General features: G+C 30.6%; 8 protein-coding genes across 8 annotated transcripts; 2 read left to right on the top strand and 6 right to left on the bottom strand.

Annotated features, from left to right (window-relative positions):
- Positions 1-112: 112 nt before the first annotated feature.
- On the bottom strand, positions 113-1,457 carry Pa1 (PTIP associated 1). Its single transcript, XM_035095070.1, has 3 exons — positions 1,098-1,457; positions 866-1,023; positions 113-575 (listed from the first exon to the last, which is right to left on the bottom strand). The coding sequence occupies exons 1-3, from the start codon at positions 1,164-1,166 to the stop codon at positions 350-352; spliced, it is 453 nt and encodes a 150-aa protein (XP_034950961.1). The 5' UTR covers positions 1,167-1,457; the 3' UTR covers positions 113-349.
- A 46-nt stretch (positions 1,458-1,503) lies between these two features.
- TSG101 (tumor susceptibility gene 101) lies at positions 1,504-3,814 on the top strand. Its single transcript, XM_035095354.1, has 8 exons — positions 1,504-1,776; positions 1,870-1,954; positions 2,031-2,096; positions 2,175-2,338; positions 2,457-2,574; positions 2,664-2,884; positions 2,976-3,337; positions 3,440-3,814. The coding sequence occupies exons 1-8, from the start codon at positions 1,723-1,725 to the stop codon at positions 3,624-3,626; spliced, it is 1,257 nt and encodes a 418-aa protein (XP_034951245.1). The 5' UTR covers positions 1,504-1,722; the 3' UTR covers positions 3,627-3,814.
- Positions 3,811-4,700, bottom strand: kud (oligosaccharyltransferase subunit 5 kud). The gene is made up of 3 exons (XM_035095379.1): positions 4,446-4,700; positions 4,012-4,251; positions 3,811-3,942 (listed from the first exon to the last, which is right to left on the bottom strand). Exons 1-2 carry the CDS (start codon positions 4,446-4,448, stop codon positions 4,012-4,014), a joined length of 243 nt encoding a protein of 80 aa, XP_034951270.1. The 5' UTR covers positions 4,449-4,700; the 3' UTR covers positions 3,811-3,942.
- Positions 4,092-6,664, top strand: Rpn9 (regulatory particle non-ATPase 9). Its single transcript, XM_035095366.1, has 6 exons — positions 4,092-4,217; positions 4,884-5,067; positions 5,139-5,252; positions 5,344-5,670; positions 5,771-6,103; positions 6,195-6,664. Exons 2-6 carry the CDS (start codon positions 4,952-4,954, stop codon positions 6,460-6,462), a joined length of 1,158 nt encoding a protein of 385 aa, XP_034951257.1. The 5' UTR covers positions 4,092-4,217; positions 4,884-4,951; the 3' UTR covers positions 6,463-6,664.
- Positions 6,665-7,139: 475 nt separating this feature from the next.
- Positions 7,140-8,135, bottom strand: LOC118074060 (interferon alpha-inducible protein 27-like protein 2A). Its single transcript, XM_035094962.1, has 3 exons — positions 7,736-8,135; positions 7,607-7,625; positions 7,140-7,521 (listed from the first exon to the last, which is right to left on the bottom strand). The coding sequence occupies exons 1-3, from the start codon at positions 7,997-7,999 to the stop codon at positions 7,382-7,384; spliced, it is 423 nt and encodes a 140-aa protein (XP_034950853.1). The 5' UTR covers positions 8,000-8,135; the 3' UTR covers positions 7,140-7,381.
- A 281-nt stretch (positions 8,136-8,416) lies between these two features.
- Positions 8,417-10,499, bottom strand: LOC118075146 (protein 5NUC-like). The gene is made up of 6 exons (XM_035096833.1): positions 10,380-10,499; positions 10,086-10,317; positions 9,246-10,010; positions 9,057-9,161; positions 8,609-8,984; positions 8,417-8,547 (listed from the first exon to the last, which is right to left on the bottom strand). The coding sequence occupies exons 1-6, from the start codon at positions 10,481-10,483 to the stop codon at positions 8,417-8,419; spliced, it is 1,713 nt and encodes a 570-aa protein (XP_034952724.1). The 5' UTR covers positions 10,484-10,499.
- A 2,672-nt stretch (positions 10,500-13,171) lies between these two features.
- On the bottom strand, positions 13,172-15,255 carry LOC118074963 (uncharacterized). Its single transcript, XM_035096537.1, has 7 exons — positions 14,829-15,255; positions 14,637-14,765; positions 14,411-14,531; positions 14,178-14,343; positions 13,921-14,104; positions 13,703-13,837; positions 13,172-13,499 (listed from the first exon to the last, which is right to left on the bottom strand). Exons 1-7 carry the CDS (start codon positions 15,208-15,210, stop codon positions 13,306-13,308), a joined length of 1,311 nt encoding a protein of 436 aa, XP_034952428.1. The 5' UTR covers positions 15,211-15,255; the 3' UTR covers positions 13,172-13,305.
- Positions 15,256-15,477: 222 nt separating this feature from the next.
- On the bottom strand, positions 15,478-23,860 carry LOC118074352 (uncharacterized). Its single transcript, XM_035095500.1, has 7 exons — positions 23,326-23,860; positions 23,127-23,255; positions 16,658-16,778; positions 16,410-16,572; positions 16,116-16,299; positions 15,892-16,032; positions 15,478-15,705 (listed from the first exon to the last, which is right to left on the bottom strand). The coding sequence occupies exons 1-7, from the start codon at positions 23,711-23,713 to the stop codon at positions 15,497-15,499; spliced, it is 1,335 nt and encodes a 444-aa protein (XP_034951391.1). The 5' UTR covers positions 23,714-23,860; the 3' UTR covers positions 15,478-15,496.
- Positions 23,861-23,924: the final 64 nt, after the last annotated feature.

Below are 23,924 nucleotides of genomic sequence, written 5' to 3'. Positions count from 1 at the left end.
TTGAAATTTAATTTTTGTACTCATTTCCTTATCCAAATAGTACTATTTTTTATAATGTTTATTGATTTAATAATCTATTTATTAATCAAAAATATTTTTGCATTAAAAAGATCATTTGCTGTATCAAAGAAAAATTATTTTAAACAAAGAGTGATTTAACAAAATTGTTTTTGGCAGTAAAAAAATCTATTTCACACATGATCAATAAGATTCTATTCTCCAATTTAATGTATGCATATATTATTTTATTTTTTTTTCAATTTCTAAAATATTTATAGAAATTTCTTATTTGTACATCACGCATATGTATAAGTCTTTGAATTAAGTATAAAAAATAGATGAGTTTGTATTACGGAAGTTGTAACTTGACATTTGAAAGATCTGACTTTTTTGGAGTTGAATTGATTTCTTGTTGCTCTTGACGACGATGACGAAGCATTGTTGATAAGACACCATTAAAACTTGCAGTCTTTTTCTTGGCACTACCCTTTGGTGTTGCTTCACCTTGTCTTCTTACTAACAAACGTGGTGAAGCCATTTCATCCATAAAATCAAAATCATCTTTTTCTTCAGTCCTATAACAACATTTAAATAATTTTAATTGTTACAATGAATCTCAACATAATAGCGCTTTTATAAAATATATTATTAAAAATATATCATAATAAACTCATTGATTAATGAACTGTAGATAATTTTCTTTTTACATATTTTATTCATACTGATATTATAATTGATATATCTTATAATTGATAATATTCGACGAATTACTGAGATTGGAGTAGAAATAACGTGCAACTTAAAAAAACCCATCAATAATAGAATGGATATTAAAATTTTTTCTTCAAAGGAGAAATAACCATACTTGTATTCTGGTATATCATCTGGCTGATGATTATTAAGAAGTACAGGAGAAGGTCCTCTCCGTCCAGGACATTTCCACTCCAATTCTAGACATTGTTTATTACATTCTAATCTATCAATTAAATTAATAAGATCTTCAGGTTTGGGAGACCATTCATCCTAAATAACAGCAATAACGATAATAAACAATAGAATGATAATTTGTTTACAGTGATAAAAAAGTATATTCTAACCTTGGGATCATTCTCATATTTTTCATCATCAGAGCAATCTACAAACCATTCTTCACTACTTATATCCATTTTAAATTGATTAAAATAGTCTTTTTGTAAAAAATAAAATGTAAAAAATTCGAGTTTTAAGGTTATATTGTCATTTTATGTGTATGTTTATGTAGAAATCTTGTTTTTCTTGGATGATTTAGCGACCAAAAAATCTAAACTCTAAATCACTCATAAAAAGTATTCACAATGCTTGATTGATAAGAGTTATAAACACAGTTATTACTTTGAATTTATTACATCAATTTTTACATCCGGGATGTTAATTTAAAACCCTTTATTTGCTTTTTTTCTAGACCTTCAAGGGTTATATTTTTGTATATAGATAGCGCCACAGCTCATTGACAGTTGAGTTGAGTACAGCTGATATTTTTGTGATTAGTCTTGTGATCATTGTCCAAGAAACGTCATTTTCAGATCAGCTTTGAGAATTAAATGCTGATCAAAGTATTTTGGAATTTAATCATAATAAAAATCATTCGGTGACTCAGTATAATTAAATTTTATTTTATTTTTTTATTTTTTCACCTAAGGTAGTGCTTTTTAACCTATAGTTGTCAACTTAACCTCAAATTAGATGGTGAAAATGAGTTCCATAACTGAAGAAAAACTAAAACAATTCTTTGTAAAGGTATAGTATTAAATATTTGATAACTAATCATAAACTCTTATTAAATGATAGGTTATGATTGAATAATGATTAAATAATTTTTTATATTTATAGTACCAGAATCCAGAAGCATCATGGAGAGAAGTAAGAAATGTTTTGAAAGAATACCCTAATTTACTTCCCGCCAGTGATAGTTTTGGTAATAATATAATTCTATTTAATTATTAAATAATAATAATAAAGTTTTTAAATTTATTACTAAAATTACTTCGCAGTATTTAATGATGGATCTTGCCAGAATCTATTCAACCTACAAGGAACAATACCAGTGAAATATAAAGGTTTGTTTCATAATAAATGAAAGTTTGATTAAAAATAAAATAAAATAATCCTTTATTATAATTATAAAATACTTTCAGGTAATGTGTATAACATTCCAATATGCATATGGTTAATGGATACTCATCCCAACAATGCTCCAATGTGCTATGTGAAGCCAACAGCAGATATGACTATTCAAGTTAGCATGTATGTTGATCACAATGGAAAGATTTATCTACCTTATCTACATGACTGGGTTCCTGTAAGTTTTAGTTTGGTCACAGAGACAAAATGAATCATGATATGTTCTCAAAAGATTCATTATGCTGTCTGATCAAAAAAGATGATTAATAATAACAGAAAAAAACATTTCTTTCCAGCATTCTTCTGATCTATTAAGCTTGATACAAATCATGTGTGTGACTTTTGGAGAAAAACCTCCAGTATACGCGAAACGACGTATTGATACTCAGACATCAACTCCTTATCCTATACAGTGTAAGTTGAAAAGTCTATTTATATCTCGTTTCAATTTGTTGATATTATTTATTAGAAATAAATAAAATAGTACAACGTTAATTTTTCAGCTTTCATGCCGATGCCAGGAGCTGCATCTAATGCATCTGGTGGATCTTTTCCTCCATATCCTACAAATTCTCAATATGGTAGTAGCAGTACTCCATACCCACCATATCCAACAACAGGCTACGGTGGTTATCCAAGGTATCCACCAGCAGGAGGATTGCCATCTTTTCCTCCTAGTGGATACCCTAATTCATTCCCAACCCCTTATCCTCCTGCACAGCCCGTGAGTATTCGATAACATAGCATATATGTTTTATACTAAAATTGATTAATTTTTTATTATCTTTAATTTACAACTGATGTGTTGTTTTTAGTCACCACCAATGACAGGTGCAATAAATAGTGGTAATTCAGATACTATAACTGAAGAACACATAAGGGCATCATTACTGTCAGCAGTAGGAGATCAACTCCGTCGAAGACTTTGTGAACAATTTTCACAACTTCAAGCTGAGCTTGAAACGTTGCGTCGTACACAACAAGAATTACAAAATGGTTCTACAAAGCTCAAGGAATTGTTTAGCAAACTCCAAAAGGAAAAACAAGAATTGGAGAAGAATATTACTATTCTTCAGGATAAAGAAGGAGAGCTAGAGAAAGAAATAGAAAAACTTTCAGACAATCAGTCTATTGATGTTGATGAAGCAGTTACGACTATCGCACCTTTATATAAACAGTATGTTTCAATCATTTATTGATTACTATTTTTTTTCCTCAGTGTATTTTCAAGCAAATTTGATTTTAAACTTTTATAAAAATACTTTTGCTTATTTTCCAGAATGTTGAATGCATTTGCTGAAGAGGCTGCAACAGAAGATGCGATATATTATCTAGGAGAGGGTCTTCGGCAAGGCTCCATAGATCTAGATGTGTTTTTGAAGCACGTTCGGCAGTTATCACGAAGACAATTTATGCTCAGAGCATTAATGCTTCGCTGTCGACAAAAAGCCGGGTTAGCTGGTTGATGTCATCATTAAATATCGAACAAACATGCTTTTAATCTTATGGTTGAATTCTGATATAACATACTATTTTAATATTGAAAAATGTATTTAGTTAAAAGAAAAATTATACTATTATAATAATAAGAATGTAAATGCTATAATCACTATCAATGTACGCGTCCAAAAAAATAAATCATGTTATAGCTTAGTTTTAAAAGATTAGATGTTTATTTTGATATTTGAAAGTTAAAAAACGTGACTGATTATTTAATGTAAATAATTTACAAAACAGTGCTGGAATGTTAAAATATTGATACTCTGGATAAAAGGCCAAAAACTGAAAGAAGATTGATTAATTAGTCACTTTTTAATGAAAGAATATTAATGGAAATAATTAAAATCTTACCTATACATAAATTCCAACCCATAGCATTAAAAATAATACTCCAAAACCCGAAAATAGTGCCGCAACAAGAGATACAAGTAATTCTTTAAAAATATCTCTTGTGAATTTTGTACTAGTGACTTCGTAAACGAAAAACCAGGCTGTGAAGAAAATACCAATTCCAAGAAGAACCATAGCTAGTATTGGAAATACAGCTGGATTTACAGGTGAAACATACCTTGTCATAGATTCAATTTCAATCTAAAATTAAAATACAATAATAAATGAAGCAATCATGTGTCGATTAAATATAAAAACATGTATTAAGGTTAGAATACAACTACCGGTTTTGATTTTAAGATTTAATACAACTTTATAGTACAATTAAATAAGGGGAAGATACTTATGATAATTTTACATTTTTTCAGTAAATAAATTTCATATTGTTTTCTTACCATTTTTAAATAATTTATTTTGACGTGGCCGGGTGTCGTGTATGTTTTTTTATGAAAAGAGACACGAAATATAGTCGAACACTGAAAGAGTAGACTTAGAGCACTTAGAAGTTATACGAGAAATTTTTTTTTTAAGTTATTATGTTTATTATATTTATTATATTTTATTTCAAGTTATTCTAAGTTATTATTTATTAAAAATTGTTATACAGAAAATTATTCTATATGAGAAATTAATTATTTTAAGTTATGAACAAGCTCAGAAATAACTTGTGCGCATGCGCCAAAATAATTTCCTTGTATAACCTCCAAATCTACTCATTCAGTGTGTCGACACTGTATGAGACGTTGATAAATAAACTAGAGATCTAAGTTTCCTACAAATAATACAAAAATTTTAATTTATCTTCAAAAGAGTGCATGACGATTTATTTCTAGTTTGCTTATCTCAGAGAAGTGCATTTTCATGTTCGATACAACAATTGTGCCGGTCATTGTTAATAAACATGGCAGCCGCCACAGGATCGAAGGATGTTAATACCTTTTTGAGTCAAAGACAAAATGTTACGGATAAAGAATTGGCCGCAGAATGGGCACAATTGGAGGAGCTTTATAATAAAAGGTAAATAATATTTAATCTCATGTAATTTATGAGTTGGATCTAGTTGTTAAGATTTATTTGCTGACTTGCAGACTATGGCATCAACTCACTCTAAAATTGGAGACATTTGTCAAACATCCTGCTCTCCAAAAAGGTGATAATCTCATCCAATTGTATAAAAACTTCTTGTCAACGTTCGAAAATAAGTGAGTTTGTTTTGTATAATCTACTTTGATAAATACTAATATTAAACATAACCTACAATTGAAAACATCTCGTGATTTTATTCGATTTTAGAATTAATTCTTTGTCTCTCGTGGAGATATCAGCACACATTGTTCAGCAGTTTGTAGATAAAAAAGAAGCTGTGAAATTTTTAGAAAAAACAGAGACTAAAGTTAGTAATAACAATGAAGCAGTTGCATTGTGTAAAGTATTGCAAGGACAAATTCTTTTGGATAAACTCAATGATCAAGTGAAGACAAAAAAAATCATTGAAGATGTCGAAGCAATGCTTGATAATGCTGATGGGGTTACCTCTGTACATGGTAGATTTTATCTACTTGCTAGCAGATTATATCGATTGCAAGGAAAACATGCTGAATATTATCGTACAGCTTTAAGGTATGATAAATGAGTGATTTTTCTTTATAAAGAGGAATTACAATTAAGTAATATTGAGAATTATCAAAACATAAAATATTTAAAATGCATCATTTTACAGATATTTAGGTTGTATTAATTTGAGTACTTTAAACAAACAAGAACAAGAGCAACATGCATTTTTCCTCGGATTAGCAGCTCTTCTAGGTGAGGGAGTTTACAACCTTGGAGAACTTTTAGCTCATCCAGTGTTAGACTCATTGAGAGGTACTCCAAATGGTTGGCTAGTTGATCTTCTTCAAGCCTTCAATGCAGGCGACATTGCTGCTTTTGAAAAACTCAAACCTCAATGGACTAAAGTTGCTGATTTAGCAGCACAAGAATTGAAATTACGGCAAAAAATATCATTGTTGTGTTTGATGGAGATGACATTCAAACGTCAAGCAAATAATCGGTAGAATTTTTATTTTTTATTAAAACTATTAATGACTTCTGTTTTAATTCAAGACATTTTTCGGAGAAATAAGTGTTGATTATTTTTTCAGCCAACTTACGTTTACGGAAATTTCACAAGAAACACGACTGCCAGTTAATGAAGTAGAACTATTAGTTATGAAAGCTCTAGCTCAAGGTCTTGTTCGTGGAGCTATAGATCAAGTAGCCGGTACTGTCAATATGACTTGGGTCCAACCGAGAGTTCTTGATCGCAATCAAATCTCCGGAATGGTTCAGCAGTTAGATCGTTGGTGTAAAGATGTTAATTTAATGGAAATGCTACTTGAATCCCGAGCGTCCGAAATTTTGACTCTTTAATAAACAAGAAAAGTGTAAGAATTATCTTCTTTATTCAGTCTTGGGTTTCAATCTTTTTTATTTCCTTCAAATAAAAAATTTCTAATTCATCTATTTGGAATACGTCAATTGGTACAGAAAAAATTCTAAATGATCAAATTTTTCGTCGACAACTAGAATGTATTCAAAATGTGCTTGTTTTATTAATAAAAATAAATATCACTCTTTCGTAAATGTTCTCGTTTTTTATTAACACGAATACGATTCAGTGAAGTTCTATTAATTGAGTAATAAAATATTTTAACTTCATGTTTGACTATAAAATTATGAAAAATATTATGTAATATATAAGTAATGAGTAATTTTTTATTAGAGAAAGAAAATATATGTATAAATTAAATATTTATAAAATAGTAAAGCATAAAAAATATTTATTAATTTTAAAAAAATTCTAGAAAAAAGTAATTTGTTGCTTTCACTTCCTCATTTATCCAGCGATTTTCTAAAGATATAAAATACACTGATAATTAGAAGAAGATAAATAATAATATAGAAGTCAAATATTAACTAAGAAATTGAATAATAATATTTCGATAGTAGTATTGAAACAAACTAAGAATAAAAATAAATATTTATCTTTCGTAAATATTTTTATTTTTTATTGACAATTGATTATATGATTTAATTGGTAATTATTATTGATTCATTTATAATTTTCCATTAAAGCAGACAAAATATAAAACAGTAAAAAATTTTGTAAGAAACTCCTTGAAAAGTAGTAAAGCATGAGTAATATCGATTAACTTCGATAAATTTCAGAAAAGTGTAATTTTTTATTTTGTCTTTCTTAAAACTTTCATAAAACAATCGTGATTATACAGGAAATAAATTTATTTCCACTATTACAATGATATAAGGAATATAATAGATTGATTTTGTTTTATACGTTCTGTTCTTCGTCTTCCTCATTCTCTTCGCTTGACTCTTCTTCACTTCTTCTTCCTTGACCGAGTCTTTGATCTGGTTCTTGATCTGGTCTTTGGTTTGGTTCGTCATTAGATCTATTACCATTTCTACTCACTATGTAAATAATAATATAGAGGTCAAACATCAACTAAGAAAATTTAAGTACATGGTTTTAATTGCTTAATATGTTTGTACATACCAAAATATCCAGCTGCTCCCTAAAAATATAAAAAAATATCATAAGATTAAAAAGAAAAACACATTAAAAAATGAACTAACTTTTTTGTATATATGATCAATAATAACATGTATTGATTCGATATCTTACTCCTAAAACTCCTCCTAAAGCACTCGTAGAAGTAGCAACAGCTCCAGTTGCTCCAATACTTTGACATACAGCTACGACACTTCCAGCTTGTGTTGCTCCACCAGACAAACTCATCAACCAGGCTGCAGTACTTCCTGCTGTTATTCCCGAAGATCCAAATCCAACAGCTGCAACAGCAAGTGGAGCACCAAAAACTACTATTCCAGTACCTATTGCTCCTCCAGCAGTAATTATTGCTGCTTTTCTTAAAAAATTAGCACTCATTTTCAGATTGAACTCGATTATTGATGTTTCTTATTTTGCTACCGACAACTTTTACACTATGCAGGAAACAAATTGTCGTACATAGAGCAGTGAATACGTTATCACAGTTATTAATAATACATCATTAAAACATGACGTCATGTTAATCATTATTTTCCGCTATATAGCTATATTGAGTAAAGGCTTATAACTGTTTATATCATATCGAATCGAGTTAAAGATTAAAATTGATAAGATTTGTATTTGAAAAAAATCGGAATACTTTATAAAACATGCCATTTTGAAGCACGAATGAATCAACAGAATATTAAAATCTATAATTGAATCAATAATAAATAAATTATTTCACTTTTAATCTAATTTTTTACATTATAAATGTATAATTAATTATTTAAATTTCAAATTAGCAAAATAAAATCATGGTGAATTTTTGCGAATGACACTTGTTCGTTGTGGAGAATAGAATTTGATTCTCTTGTTAGATTCTGCATGAATGTAATATTTTGTTTTTTCTACATATTTTGCTAACACTATATCCAAAGGAACATCTAAAAAATAAAAATAGTTAGCAGAAAAATTAATGGCACTCACAGGATTATGATTACATACCTAAAGATGTCCATGTTGAGTTCTCAGTTTTGATCATTGTGTAACCATTACCTCCACCGTAAAGGAATGTATCCATAATGATTGTATATGTCCTGTTCAAGTGTAATTTATAATATTTTGGCTCCAAACATTTAGAGCATCGAATAAGAACTCCATTTCGATACAATACTCGTGAACCAACAGGTTGTGTTAGATCATAAGTTACTTGAAGTCCAGAGAAATGTAAAAATTGTCCTGAATATTGGATATCATTTCGACCTATTTCATGTTGCGCTACACTATGTTCCAACATTTGTACAATCTGCCATCCTTTTAATTTAGTTTTTCCTATAACATTTCCGAGAGCAAATGCGTGAATTGCATCTTCATATGTTAGCTTAAATAGAAAAAAAAGATTAAATCCAATCTAATCATTAAAATGATTTTTAAATTGTTAATTTAAGCTTACTGGTTCACCAGATGTCTTATTAATTGAGCATCGAATTGCTCCACCATTAATAGTAGCAATAGCTGCATCAGTCCATCCATCATGGCCTGTATACTGTTCTAAATTCTGTAACGAAATTAAAAGTTTATGAGAAATTTTAATATTTAATAGAGAAATTTAACGTAAAAAATAAATGATTATCATACTTACATATTCAATCATAGCATCAGTTATTAGATTACCTAGATTACTTTCTCGTTTTCTAACAACGTCTCTTTCACCCATTAATAAAACTTTGCTATATCCAATTGGTTTATTTTTAAATTCATCCAATCCTGGCCGATACTTTTCAAGTTCTTGAAGAACATCGGGAGCTTGTGGTACTTTGTAATCAAGTAGCATTGGTTTACCAAAAATATCAATTATATTACCATCATTATCAAATGTTGCAAAGAGTCTACCAATGTATTTTGTAGATTCATAAGCTTGAACTATGTAAACAATTTTTCCATTTTTCTGTTTGATAGCAGTTGGATATGAACCTGTTGGTATCTCTTTGTCTAGTTTAATTCCATTAGAGAGAAAACTGTGTGAATGACCTCCAACAATTAAATCTAGATCTTCAACTTCGGCTGCTATCTTTTTATCAACTTCATAACCAGAGTGACCAAGACCGATGAAAATATTCACGCCCTCTTCTTTCTTAAGCCTGTTTATCTCATTTCTAATTGATTCAATCTCATTCTTAACAATGATTCGGCCAGTGGGATGTACTATTCCAGGTTCTGAAGTTACATATCCAACTATTCCAATTTTTCTACCATTTACGTTGAGGACGATACTCTTTTTTACTATCGCTGCTATTTCTGGTTCTTCAGATAGATCGAGATTGGATACCACAATAGGAAATGAAGCGTTTTTGAGAAAAGGAAGTAATCCGTCAATACCATTATCAAACTCATGATTACCTAAAGTCTAAAATAAAAATAAAATCAATTCGAAATTGTTTTACGCCTTGTCGTTCTGATAATAATAAATAATATTACTTACAATTACATCTGGTTTCAGAATATTTAAGAATTTGGCAACAATTTCCCATTTATACAAGTAATACCATGCTGTCCCTTGAAAAGTATCTCCAGCATTGAGAAATAATGTAGGATACGCAGACTGTTTCCATTTTCGAACTAAATGTGCAATCCTGGCAAAACCTCCGTAACATTTCTTCTCAGCTTTATCTCTTTGGGTACACGTGCTTAAGACTGAACTTGTTTCTTCAAACCTTTAGAAATATTTCTTAAACATTAATTTATCAATAATTAAAACAAAATTAAAATTATTTACCTTGAATGCATATCATTTGTATGCAGTATTTGTAATGTCCATTGTGTTGGAGTATTTGTATTAACGTGACTCTTTACATCTTTAATAAAATGTGAGCCACACATATAATTATTTAATAAAATTGTTACAACAAATAAATGTAAAATTATTCGAATCATTTTGTCGTTATAACTATGTTATATTAAATTCTATTTCATTAATTATATTAAATAATTATGAAAATTGAAAGAAACACAACTTTTTGGTCTTCAGCAAGCAATTCGATCAACTCTACTAGAACTTACAAATTACAAGACTTGTACAGAACATCTAGTTTAAAGAATGCTTCACAATAGACTATTGTTTAGTAGACAATATCTATTAAAAAATATTTAATGAGCATAAAAATATATTATTGTGTTATATTTTGTTAATATATTTTAATGATAAAGATAATTAAGGTACATGACTAATATTCTTATTCACAATTTATCTTTCAAAATCTCCATTTAAAATACGAAAAGACATCAAAGTCTACACTGTAATTAGTTATCATAATATTAATTTTGAATTATATTGTATTGTTTTGTAAGAAGATATTTAACAAAAAGTTAATTTAAATATTAACGTATAATTTTTAATGGAACAAATTACGAAGTAGGCTTTTGTATATAATACCTAAGTATTCTATTATTGCCTATAGCAATACATACGAAGAAAAATTTGAACAAAGCAAAATAAATTGTAGTAATTATTTCTTCTTTTTTTTATTGAGCTTTAAAGCCTCTTTATAATTGCATACGTACATACGTAAAGCATTGAAATATCAATTTTTAAAGCTGTTAAAGACGAAAATAATATTTAATTTCATGTATTCCTTTTTACAGTAAAGAAAAAAGCATATTATGAATTTATACATCTTTTGTGTAATTGATTCGCTGCTTTTGTTTAGAAGATCTAACGTACTTATCTAATGAAAAGTGGGGGAAAATAAAATCGCAGTTGGTAATATTTGTTTATTTTTAAGGTGCCCAATAAAATTGAAAATTTGTCAATAGATGGTGCTCTTTATATTTTGTATACTTTATGCAATAACCTCCAAACCAGCAGTGTGTGATTTTGAAAATAAATCGTTGCTAAATCTAAATATTCGTCACTAGATATAAATAATAGTATTATATGTTTAATAGAAAAAATATGACTAAAAGAATAATTCATTTTTCTTTTTTCCATACATTATTGATTCAACAGCAATAAAATAATTACAACATTTAATAATCTTACTGCTTTCTTTATCACTGCACGCTCGTCAAAACCATTATCAAAGATCATGTTTGACTTCAAAGAATTGTGCTTTATTTGTGCTAAGAAACTTGATCGAAAACACAAAACAGTAGTTACGGTCTCGAATGATGTTAAAACAAAAGAACGAATAATTGAACTTTGTGAAAAGCACAATGCTGATAGTCTTCTGATAATTGATCGCATAAATAGTACGTCTTCATTGGTTGATGCCAAAGCTGCATATCATAAAGCATGTTATAATCGACTTCTTCAAGTATTATACTCAGCGAAAGCAAAAGAACAGGATCCTGAATATGAAGCTGCACTACAGAAACTCTTCAACTTCATTATAGAAAGTGGCAAAGATCAATTTACCCTTCAAGAATTTCGAGATCTGTTGCAAGAACAATTCCGTAGCAACGAAGAGCTTTATTCTGCTTTGAAGGAAAAATTCGGAGATGAAATGACTATTGTAACAGCAAGAGGCAAATCTCCTAAATTCTTGTATGAAAAGATGGATATTGCACAAATTTGTAAAGACTGGCACTGTAATAAGGACAGTGTAAGTGACGCGGCAAAGAAAAAAATACTGAAAGTTTCTGCTGAGTTATTAAGACAAGAAGTAAACAAGCGTGAATATAATTATCCATCATATCCAGAATCAAGCACATTTTTGGACGACATGCAAAATGATATACCACCACAATTATCTTCTTTTTTGAATAATTTATTACCTAACGAAAATAACTCAGGTGATACAAAAAGAAGCATCAAACGAAATTTTATTGCACATTCAATTATTTCTGCTATACGTCCAAAGTCATTTCTTTCAACATTACAATTAGCTCTTGGGACATATCTTCATAAGAAAACTGGTTTCAAATGGATAATTGAACTATTATCAGCATTGGGAATAAGTGCAAGCTATGAAGAAGTCGTAGTTTATGAAGCTTCAACAACAATGGATCCTGCAATATTCGACATCACTAACGCTTTTCTTCAATACGTTGCTAATAATACTGACTATGATGTAAGGAAATCGGATGACCAAGAAGCGGTTGTAGAAAAGCCATCTTCGACACTAGCAGAACAGAAACGAATAAGAACCAGATCTGGTAATCGTCAAAATAAACGAAAGAAATGTTAAATTTTCTAACAGCGATATTTTATAAAATATGATTCCAATTTATAGAATAAGTTTAGTCATAAGCCTTACGTTGATTTCAATTTCAGTTTTAATCTGAAGATCTAGTTTTATCTAATCTCAATTATAGTTATTAAAGTCTTAGATATTGAAAACTATTTTTAATACGCTTTTTTGCTGGGGTTCCCAGATAGTAAGAGTCTCTTTTGTACCATCTAGTTTAGGAATCATATTTTGTTTGTTTGTAAGTTGTTTGAGTTTGTTTGGAAACATTTATTTTTTTACTACTAATTGCAAAGAGCAAAAATATCAAAACAAAAATATATTTTTAACAATTAGTCCATAATAATTATTTTTTTTTATGTTAATGATTTAATATTTGATAAATACATACAATAAGTTTTAAAACTATTAGCTATCGAATACATTAAACAGAATTGCTAGAATATATTACCTTTTCTACATACATTAAGTAAAACTACGAATTTTTTTTTTTAATTCTTGATAAATATTATCGCATTAATCAGTGGGAAATGTAACAACATATAACTTTGTTCCCACTGTTGCAAATATATAAAGAATATAATTATATTCAGCAACATTTAAATTAGTAATTGGTTGACTGTCGAGTTTAAATGTTCTCGTATATGCAGGTTTTGTAGTAAATTCTAACAAATGTTGAACGTTTTCCAAGACATACATCAATAAAGAACCTGATAATAATAAACAATATATTTTAAATAAATGGAATAAAAAGATACTAGTAGGATTAGAAAATAGAAAATCATAGAAAAAATTAACAATTATTAAAATAAAATAATTTTTGAAGAGTTCATAGCAGAAAGTGTTCTTTAAATTTTTAATTCAGAATTATAATGTTTGATTACGTTAAAATTAGTACTGTTTTTTATGTTACCTGATTTTAAACCGAATAATAAAACATTTGCGTGCATAAAACATGCAGAAGTATTTGATGCCAGAGGAGATTGTAATACAAATGTTTTCCACTGATAGTTATGTGAATGTTTAAGACATACATGAAGATGTTCATCTACAAATAAAAACATTTATTAAAAAAAAACAATAATAAAAAAATATTTTTTATAAATATTAAAAATGAATACGTTGAATTACCATTGATAATCAAAAAAGTATTAGCAACTGGATAATTGAATATAAATCTTTGTCTTTTAAAGTTGTCGTTTTCATAATATTTCAGACAGCCTTCAATAATCGGTTGAAAATCCGGATTTTTAGAAGTGGGAATTATAAATGCGTTTGTTAATAAAATGCGATAATCACATCTCACTGCTGTTAACTATAAAACTAATAACATTCATAACTGTTGACATTTTGTTCATTTAATTATTTTATAGCCATATGTATGTTACCTTATGATCTGTATCAATATTCATACAAATAATATCTAATGGTTGTGCTATTGGACTAAGTGGAAAATGACCAAGTGTACTTATTTTTCCTTTTAATACTTGATTACCATCCCACACACATTCAAGAATTTCAGAATTATTCGCAACAAATAATCTGTGACCATCACTTATGTAAATAAAATATAAATATTAACACCAGTTTTGATATTTCCATATGAATATTTTTTATCTACCATACGATTGCTGTAGATGGAAAGTTTATTAATGAGCTAGGAATACTTTCTCTGTACTGGACATCCCAAAATTCCAGAAAACGATTCTTTAATGCAATAACAGCAATCAATCGCTTGTTGTCTGAAATATATAGAAGATTTTTTTTTCACTTTCCTAACATCAATAAAATATATCCATTCATCTTAAGGTCAATGATATTTTTGCAATTATATATAATTTAATTACCAATATACCAAAATTTGATATTAGTTACACAAAAATGTGGATATTCTTCATAGTACAATGGTTGAATATTTTCTCCAATAAAAAAATAACGAACTATTCCAGTAAAATTGCCGATTGCAAGAAAATTAGCTAAAATAGAAATACAAAATTACTTAATTGTAATAACATCATGAATAATATTATATTCCTTACCTCTAACATCCATGGAAGTAATTGTTTCATTTTCAGCCTCATATTCAGGGAGATGAAAATTAAAAATAACTTTATGAACTAATTTGAATCGATGACAAGTTTGCCAAATTCTGTAAGATAAATAAACTTGTTTCCAATCTAATTGTGTTAAAAGTTGCCATTCATCTTTCGTAAGTAATGGAAATCTTCTTTCAATAACTTTATGAATCCATGGTCGTACATAATTATTAAAACACATTTCTTCCCATCGTTTGAATTTTATTAGCGAGTAATCAATAATATTAGTCCATCTAGTACATACTTCACGACAGCGTAAAAGATTTAATGGATTATTAATTTTTGCGAAAATCAAAACTAACATTTCAGGTGGTAGATCCTCCATATTTAAAAAAAAGTTGACTTAAATCAATTGATTTTTTGTTTTTGTTTAAAGAAAAACGTGAAAGACATTAACCAGAGAAGCTTAGAAATTCTACAAATTCTCGAGTGATCTAAGTATTGTATGAATCATTATTTTTATTGTATATAAAACCATTTTTTAAATTGTCTAACATATTCAAACAATTAAGAAATCAACTCTTATTGCTACAATGTTGACAAATCATTATTAAATAATACAACTTAACAATTAAAATATCAATACCAATTGTTTTTGCAGATAAAAATGCTCATAGTTGTTCAAAATCATTTTCAGAAAATTTAACAATATGTAACATTGATCCTGTCATGGCAAAAATATGAAAAAAACCTTTCAAGTCAGTGATTTTCAAATCAGTTATTGGTTCCGTACTGAGATAAACAGATCTTGAAGGAATGGTCTCCAGAATAAGATTGGAGAAATGATAAACATTTTTTAAAATATAGAGATTTAATATACCTGAAAACATTTAAAAAATATAATACGATTCTCTTCAGTTGAATCAGTAAACGTTCACCGAGTTTTAATGTCAATCCTACCATACAAAAGGAACATTTACTGATTCAATACTGTGGGGTAATTTTAGAGAGAAGAAATAAACCATAAGAAGACAATAGAAAGAAGTCGTAACTATTTAACAATTACCTGTTCTAGTACCTATAATCAAAGTGTTTGCAAATAAAAGGACAGATGAAATGTTTCTTTTTAGAGGATCTTTCAATTGATATGTTTTCCACACGTATTCTTGGTTCGTTGAATCTTTTGTAGCAGTGTATAAGAATAAATCTGTCAAGATAAATTCTTGATTATAATAGCTGATCACATATTCTTTGATAATTAGTATCAGTTTTTTTAAAGAATTCTATTACCATCAACAATTAGCAGAACATCATTAAGTGGTACATGACATAAAATGAATTTATTATTTGAAAATTGCTCTGTTTTATGAATAGAAACATCTTTGGAAATGATCATGGACCTACGATGTGGTAATACAGGAATGTTTAACGATGTCGTTACAATTGTAGGAAAATTACTTCCAACTATTGTCAACTGTAAAATGAGATCATTATTTTTTATTATCTTATTCATTTTAATAATGATAATAAAGAATCGGAAATTAGAGACAATATTTAAATGTTTGTTTCTATTTTATTTTTTACCTTATTTACACCGATGTACATTCCAATGATGTTGATAGGCTGATCAACAGTTGAACTCAAAATCGTAGATAATGCGAATCGTTGTCTTTCATGTATTCTATTTCGATGATATTTATATTCCAGAATCTCCAGATTACTTGCCACAAAGAATCTATGAAATTTGCTAATTTTCGGAATAGGAAGAAAAGAAAGGAATTACTGTATTTTTAGCGATTGAAATAATCTGATGTAGTAACAATATTTCATACCATTCAGCTATTGTTGATGACTGATTTTCAGATGGACTTTCGATATTATAGCGGTTCTCAACATCCCAAAATTTTAAATGCCGATTTCTAAGAGCTATGACAGCAATTAATTTCTGAGCATCTAAAAAATTAATTCGATTATTTTCCTCTTCATCCATTCTTGTAACACATTTATTAAGAAGGGACTCAAGTCATGAAGCTAACTGATTCCTCCTATCTTGATGCATTGAATCATATGTTTCTGATTGCGCCGAGAATTCATGTTCTCACTTAAAGAATACAGAAAGTCCGAAATGTAACGCTTAAAAAAAGGTAAGACCGGAAATGGCCATAATTTTAGCATAAATTATGCTCGGATCATAATTTTAACTATTGCATTGGAAAGCTCTCGCTCTCAGGAATCCATTGATATGCTTATTGTTCATCTACCTCTCATAGATCGTAAGTTATGAGCGAAAAACAAAGCTATGCTTCGATAAAACATAAAAAAACCTTTAAACGCTCATAACTCGAAAACTAAGCGAGATACGGCATTTTTGACGGGGATATCCTATAGGGGGGATCGAATTTTTTACTCAAGTCCAGATCTTTGATATGAGCCCTCGATCAACCCCGTAGCATCATATGCATAGAAGTTATGCACTTTTTTATGTTTTGCAGAATTTCAGGAATATCTCCTGATTTTACAAACCAAATATGGCCGACAGCCAGTGTTTGGGAATCGTCTCGTCCCCATCTGTCCAATGACATCATTAATTTTATGATCCAAGCATAATTACGATTATTTGCTGTTTTTTGAGGTTAGGAAACAAAATTCTCCAATATTGATGATTGGGGGTAATTCTGTACAATCCGAAGATCTGCAATTCGACCCTCAATATCAATCCATATTAAAACCCATAGATACGAATATAATGGAGGAACCGGAAATGGCCATAATTTTAGCATAAATTATGCTCGGATCATAATTTTAACTATTGCATTGGAAAGCTCTCGCTCTCAGGAATCCATTGATATGCTTATTGTTCATCTACCTCTCATAGATCGTAAGTTATGAGCGAAAAACAAAGCTATGCTTCGATAAAACATAAAAAAACCTTTAAACGCTCATAACTCGAAAACTAAGCGAGATACGGCATTTTTGACGGGGATATCCTATAGGGGGGATCGAATTTTTTACTCAGGTCCAGATCTTTGATATGAGCCCTCGATCAACCCCGTAGCATCATATGCATAGAAGTTATGCACTTTTTTATGTTTTGCAGAATTTCAGGAATATCTCCTGATTTTACAAACCAAATATGGCCGACAGCCAGTGTTTGGGAATCGTCTCGTCCCCATCTGTCCAATGACATCATTAATTTTATGATCCAAGCATAATTACGATTATTTGCTGTTTTTTGAGGTTAGGAAACAAAATTCTCCAATATTGATGATTGGGGGTAATTCTGTACAATCCGAAGATCTGCAATTCGACCCTCAATATCAATCCATATTAAAACCCATAGATACGAATATAATGGAGGAACCGGAAATGGCCATAATTTTAGCATAAATTATGCTCGGATCATAATTTTAACTATTGCATTGGAAAGCTCTCGCTCTCAGGAATCCATTGATATGCTTATTGTTCATCTACCTCTCATAGATCGTAAGTTATGAGCGAAAAACAAAGCTATGCTTCGATAAAACATAAAAAAACCTTTAAACGCTCATAACTCGAAAACTAAGCGAGATACGGCATTTTTGACGGGGATATCCTATAGGGGGGATCGAATTTTTTACTCAGGTCCAGATCTTTGATATGAGCCCTCGATCAACCCCGTAGCATCATATGCATAGAAGTTATGCACTTTTTTATGTTTTGCAGAATTTCAGGAATATCTCCTGATTTTACAAACCAAATATGGCCGACAGCCAGTGTTTGGGAATCGTCTCGTCCCCATCTGTCCAATGACATCATTAATTTTATGATCCAAGCATAATTACGATTATTTGCTGTTTTTTGAGGTTAGGAAACAAAATTCTCCAATATTGATGATTGGGGGTAATTCTGTACAATCCGAAGATCTGCAATTCGACCCTCAATATCAATCCATATTAAAACCCATAGATACGAATATAATGGAGGAACCGGAAATGGCCATAATTTTAGCATAAATTATGCTCGGATCATAATTTTAACTATTGCATTGGAAAGCTCTTGCTCTCAGGAATCCATTGATATGCTTATTGTTCATCTACCTCTCATAGATCGTAAGTTATGAGCGAAAAACAAAGCTATGCTCCAATAAAACATAAAAAAACCTTTAAACGCTCATAACTCGAAAACTAAGCGAGATACGGCATTTTTGACGGGGATATCCTATAGGGGGGATCGAATTTTTTACTCAGGTCCAGATCTTTGATATGAGCCCTCGATCAACCCCGTAGCATCATATGCATAGAAGTTATGCACTTTTTTATGTTTTGCAGAATTTCAGGAATATCTCCTGATTTTACAAACCAAATATGGCCGACAGCCAGTGTTTGGGAAATCGTCTCGTCCCCATCTGTCCAATGACATCATTAATTTTATGATCCAAGCATAATTACGATTATTTGCTGTTTTTTGAGGTTAGGAAAACAAAATTCTCCAATATTGATGATTGGGGGGTAATTCTGTACAATCCGAAGATCTGCAATTCGACCCTCAATATCAATCCATATGAAAACCCATAGATACGAATATAATGGAGGAACCGGAAATGGCCATAATTTTAGCATAAATTATGCTCGGATCATAATTTTAACTATTGCATTGGAAAGCTCTTGCTCTCAGGAATCCATTGATATGCTTATTGTTCATCTACCTCTCATAGATCGTAAGTTATGAGCGAAAAACAAAGCTATGCTCCAATAAAACATAAAAAAACCTTTAAACGCTCATAACTCGAAAACTAAGCGAGATACGGCATTTTTGACGGGGATATCCTATAGGGGGGATCGAATTTTTTACTCAGGTCCAGATCTTTGATATGAGCCCTCGATCAACCCCGTAGCATCATATGCATAGAAGTTATGCACTTTTTTATGTTTTGCAGAATTTCAGGAATATCTCCTGATTTTACAAACCAAATATGGCCGACAGCCAGTGTTTGGAAATCGTCTCGTCCCCATCTGTCCAATGACATCATTAATTTTATGATCCAAGCATAATTACGATTATTTGCTGTTTTTTGAGGTTAGAAAACAAAATTCTCCAATATTGATGATTGGGGGTAATTCTGTACAATCCGAAGATCTGCAATTCGACCCTCAATATCAATCCATATGAAAACCCATAGATACGAATATAATGGAGGAACCGGAAATGGCCATAATTTTAGCATAAATTATGCTCGGATCATAATTTTAACTATTGCATTGGAAAGCTCTTGCTCTCAGGAATCCATTGATATGCTTATTGTTCATCTACCTCTCATAGATCGTAAGTTATGAGCGAAAAACAAAGCTATGCTCCAATAAAACATAAAAAAACCTTTAAACGCTCATAACTCGAAAACTAAGCGAGATACGACATTTTTGACGGGGATATCCTATAGGGGGGATCGAATTTTTTACTCAGGTCCAGATCTTTGATATGAGCCCTCGATCAACCCCGTAGCATCATATGCATAGAAGTTATGCACTTTTTTATGTTTTGCAGAATTTCAGGAATATCTCCTGATTTTACAAACCAAATATGGCCGACAGCCAGTGTTTGGGAATCGTCTCGTCCCCATCTGTCCAATGACATCATTAATTTTATGATCCAAGCATAATTACGATTATTTGCTGTTTTTTGAGGTTAGGAAACAAAATTCTCCAATATTGATGATTGGGGGTAATTCTGTACAATCCGAAGATCTGCAATTCGACCCTCAATATCAATCCATATTAAAACCCATAGATACGAATATAATGGAGGAACCGGAAATGGCCATAATTTTAGCATAAATTATGCTCGGATCATAATTTTAACTATTGCATTGGAAAGCTCTTGCTCTCAGGAATCCATTGATATGCTTATTGTTCATCTACCTCTCATAGATCGTAAGTTATGAGCGAAAAACAAAGCTATGCTTCGATAAAACATAAAAAAACCTTTAAACGCTCATAACTCGAAAACTAAGCGAGATACGGCATTTTTGACGGGGATATCCTATAGGGGGGATCGAATTTTTTACTCAGGTCCAGATCTTTGATATGAGCCCTCGATCAACCCCGTAGCATCATATGCATAGAAGTTATGCACTTTTTTATGTTTTGCAGAATTTCAGGAATATCTCCTGATTTTACAAACCAAATATGGCCGACAGCCAGTGTTTGGGAATCGTCTCGTCCCCATCTGTCCAATGACATCATTAATTTTATGATCCAAGCATAATTACGATTATTTGCTGTTTTTTGAGGTTAGGAAACAAAATTCTCCAATATTGATGATTGGGGGTAATTCTGTACAATCCGAAGATCTGCAATTCGACCCTCAATATCAATCCATATTAAAACCCATAGATACGAATATAATGGAGGAACCGGAAATGGCCATAATTTTAGCATAAATTATGCTCGGATCATAATTTTAACTATTGCATTGGAAAGCTCTTGCTCTCAGGAATCCATTGATATGCTTATTGTTCATCTACCTCTCATAGATCGTAAGTTATGAGCGAAAAACAAAGCTATGCTTCGATAAAACATAGAAAAATCTTTAAACGCTCATAACTCGAAAACTAAGCGAGATACGGCATTTTTGACGGGGATATCCTATAGGGGGGATCGAATTTTTTACTGAGGTCCAGATCTTTGATATGAGCCCTCGATCAACCCCGTAGCATCATATGCATAGAAGTTATGCACTTTTTTATGTTTTGCAGAATTTCAGGAATATCTCCTGATTTTACAAACCAAATATGGCCGACAGCCAGTGTTTGGAAATCGTCTCGTCCCCATCTGTCCAATGACATCATTAATTTTATGATCCAAGCATAATTACGATTATTTGCTGTTTTTTGAGGTTAGAAAACAAAATTCTCCAATATTGATGATTGGGGGTAATTCTGTACAATCCGAAGATCTGCAATTCGACCCTCAATATCAATCCATATTAAAACCCATAGATACGAATATAATGGAGGAACCGGAAATGGCCATAATTTTAGCATAAATTATGCTCGGATCATAATTTTAACTATTGCATTGGAAAGCTCTTGCTCTCAGGAATCCATTGATATGCTTATTGTTCATCTACCTCTCATAGATCGTAAGTTATGAGCGAAAAACAAAGCTATGCTTCGATAAAACATAAAAAAACCTTTAAACGCTCATAACTCGAAAACTAAGCGAGATACGGCATTTTTGACGGGGATATCCTATAGGGGGGATCGAATTTTTTACTCAAGTCCAGATCTTTGATATGAGCCCTCGATCAACCCCGTAGCATCATATGCATAGAAGTTATGCACTTTTTTATGTTTTGCAGAATTTCAGGAATATCTCCTGATTTTACAAACCAAATATGGCCGACAGCCAGTGTTTGGGAATCGTCTCGTCCCCATCTGTCCAATGACATCATTAATTTTATGATCCAAGCATAATTACGATTATTTGCTGTTTTTTGAGGTTAGGAAACAAAATTCTCCAATATTGATGATTGGGGGTAATTCTGTACAATCCGAAGATCTGCAATTCGACCCTCAATATCAATCCATATTAAAACCCATAGATACGAATATAATGGAGGAACCGGAAATGGCCATAATTTTAGCATAAATTATGCTCGGATCATAATTTTAACTATTGCATTGGAAAGCTCTTGCTCTCAGGAATCCATTGATATGCTTATTGTTCATCTACCTCTCATAGATCGTAAGTTATGAGCGAAAAACAAAGCTATGCTTCGATAAAACATAGAAAAATCTTTAAACGCTCATAACTCGAAAACTAAGCGAGATACGGCATTTTTGACGGGGATATCCTATAGGGGGGATCGAATTTTTTACTGAGGTCCAGATCTTTGATATGAGCCCTCGATCAACCCCGTAGCATCATATGCATAGAAGTTATGCACTTTTTTATGTTTTGCAGAATTTCAGGAATATCTCCTGATTTCACAAACCAAATATGGCCGACAGCCAGTGTTTAGGAATCGTCTCGTCCCCATCTTTCTAATGGCATCATTAATTTTATGATCCAAGCATAATTACGATTATTTGCTGTTTTTTGAGGTTAGAAAACAAAATTCTCCAATTTTGATGATTGGGGTAATTCTGTCCATTTCGGTGTTCGGAAATGCGAAATTCAATCATCCTCGACAAAAATTTATCCTAACTGATTCATTATGATCCGAGCATAATTTATGCTAAGATTCTAGCAATTTCCGGTTTTACCTTCGTTTACGTTTGACTTGAGTCTAGTTTAAAAAATCAAGATATTCAATAATACTTACTCGTGAACCAAAACTTGACTTCCGTAATGAATAATTGTGGATTTTTAATTTGATATAATCTTCTATATCGACCTCGAAGAAGATAAAAGTTCACGTTTCCAATATTGCTACCAACGACTACATAATCAGCTGTAAATTCAAATGTTAATAAATATTTCAATTCTAACAAAAATCTTAGTCGATTCTTCACAATGCTAACCCCAAATATCCATGCATGTGGCTTTTTCATGATGATCATCCGTAGTTGTTTCAGAAGTGATATTGAAAAAAAAATGTATGGATGGAATATAAACGCATTGTCGCCATTTTTTGTAAAATAAATAAATTTCTTTCCATGTTGATTGATCAAAGGTTTTATTCTCAAAATCTGCTACAGAATAAGATGAATATTTATTCTTTACAATTTCATGAACCCATGGACTGATGACATCTTTGGAGCACATATTCTTCCATAATTTAATGTTGATCAATAAAAGATCTATTACATCGTTCCATTTCTTACAAACTTCACGCAGTATTAAGAGATCTGGTATATTTATAATTTTTTTAAAAATGTACATTAATTCTTTTGTGGATAAGCTATTCATATTTAGCAATTTTCTACTTCAAAATACACCACGACTTTATTGATTTAATCATCAAAATAATGGGATAATAGAAAACATCACAACAGAAAATTGTCATTATTAGTCATTTGACAAGCAGTATGAAAAAGCTTAGATGACCAAACGTTCTAAAAGTCATCCATGAAATGTACATATTTTTTAAAGTGTTGTCTGTATTTTGTCTAACTGCAAC

Source organism: Chelonus insularis, unplaced genomic scaffold, assembly GCF_013357705.1.
Source record: "Chelonus insularis isolate UGA/USDA-ARS -01 unplaced genomic scaffold, ASM1335770v1 contig_116_pilon, whole genome shotgun sequence".
In the NCBI taxonomy this organism is placed as follows: domain Eukaryota; kingdom Metazoa; phylum Arthropoda; class Insecta; order Hymenoptera; family Braconidae; genus Chelonus; species Chelonus insularis.
This window is presented reverse-complemented; position numbering and strand designations above follow the sequence as displayed.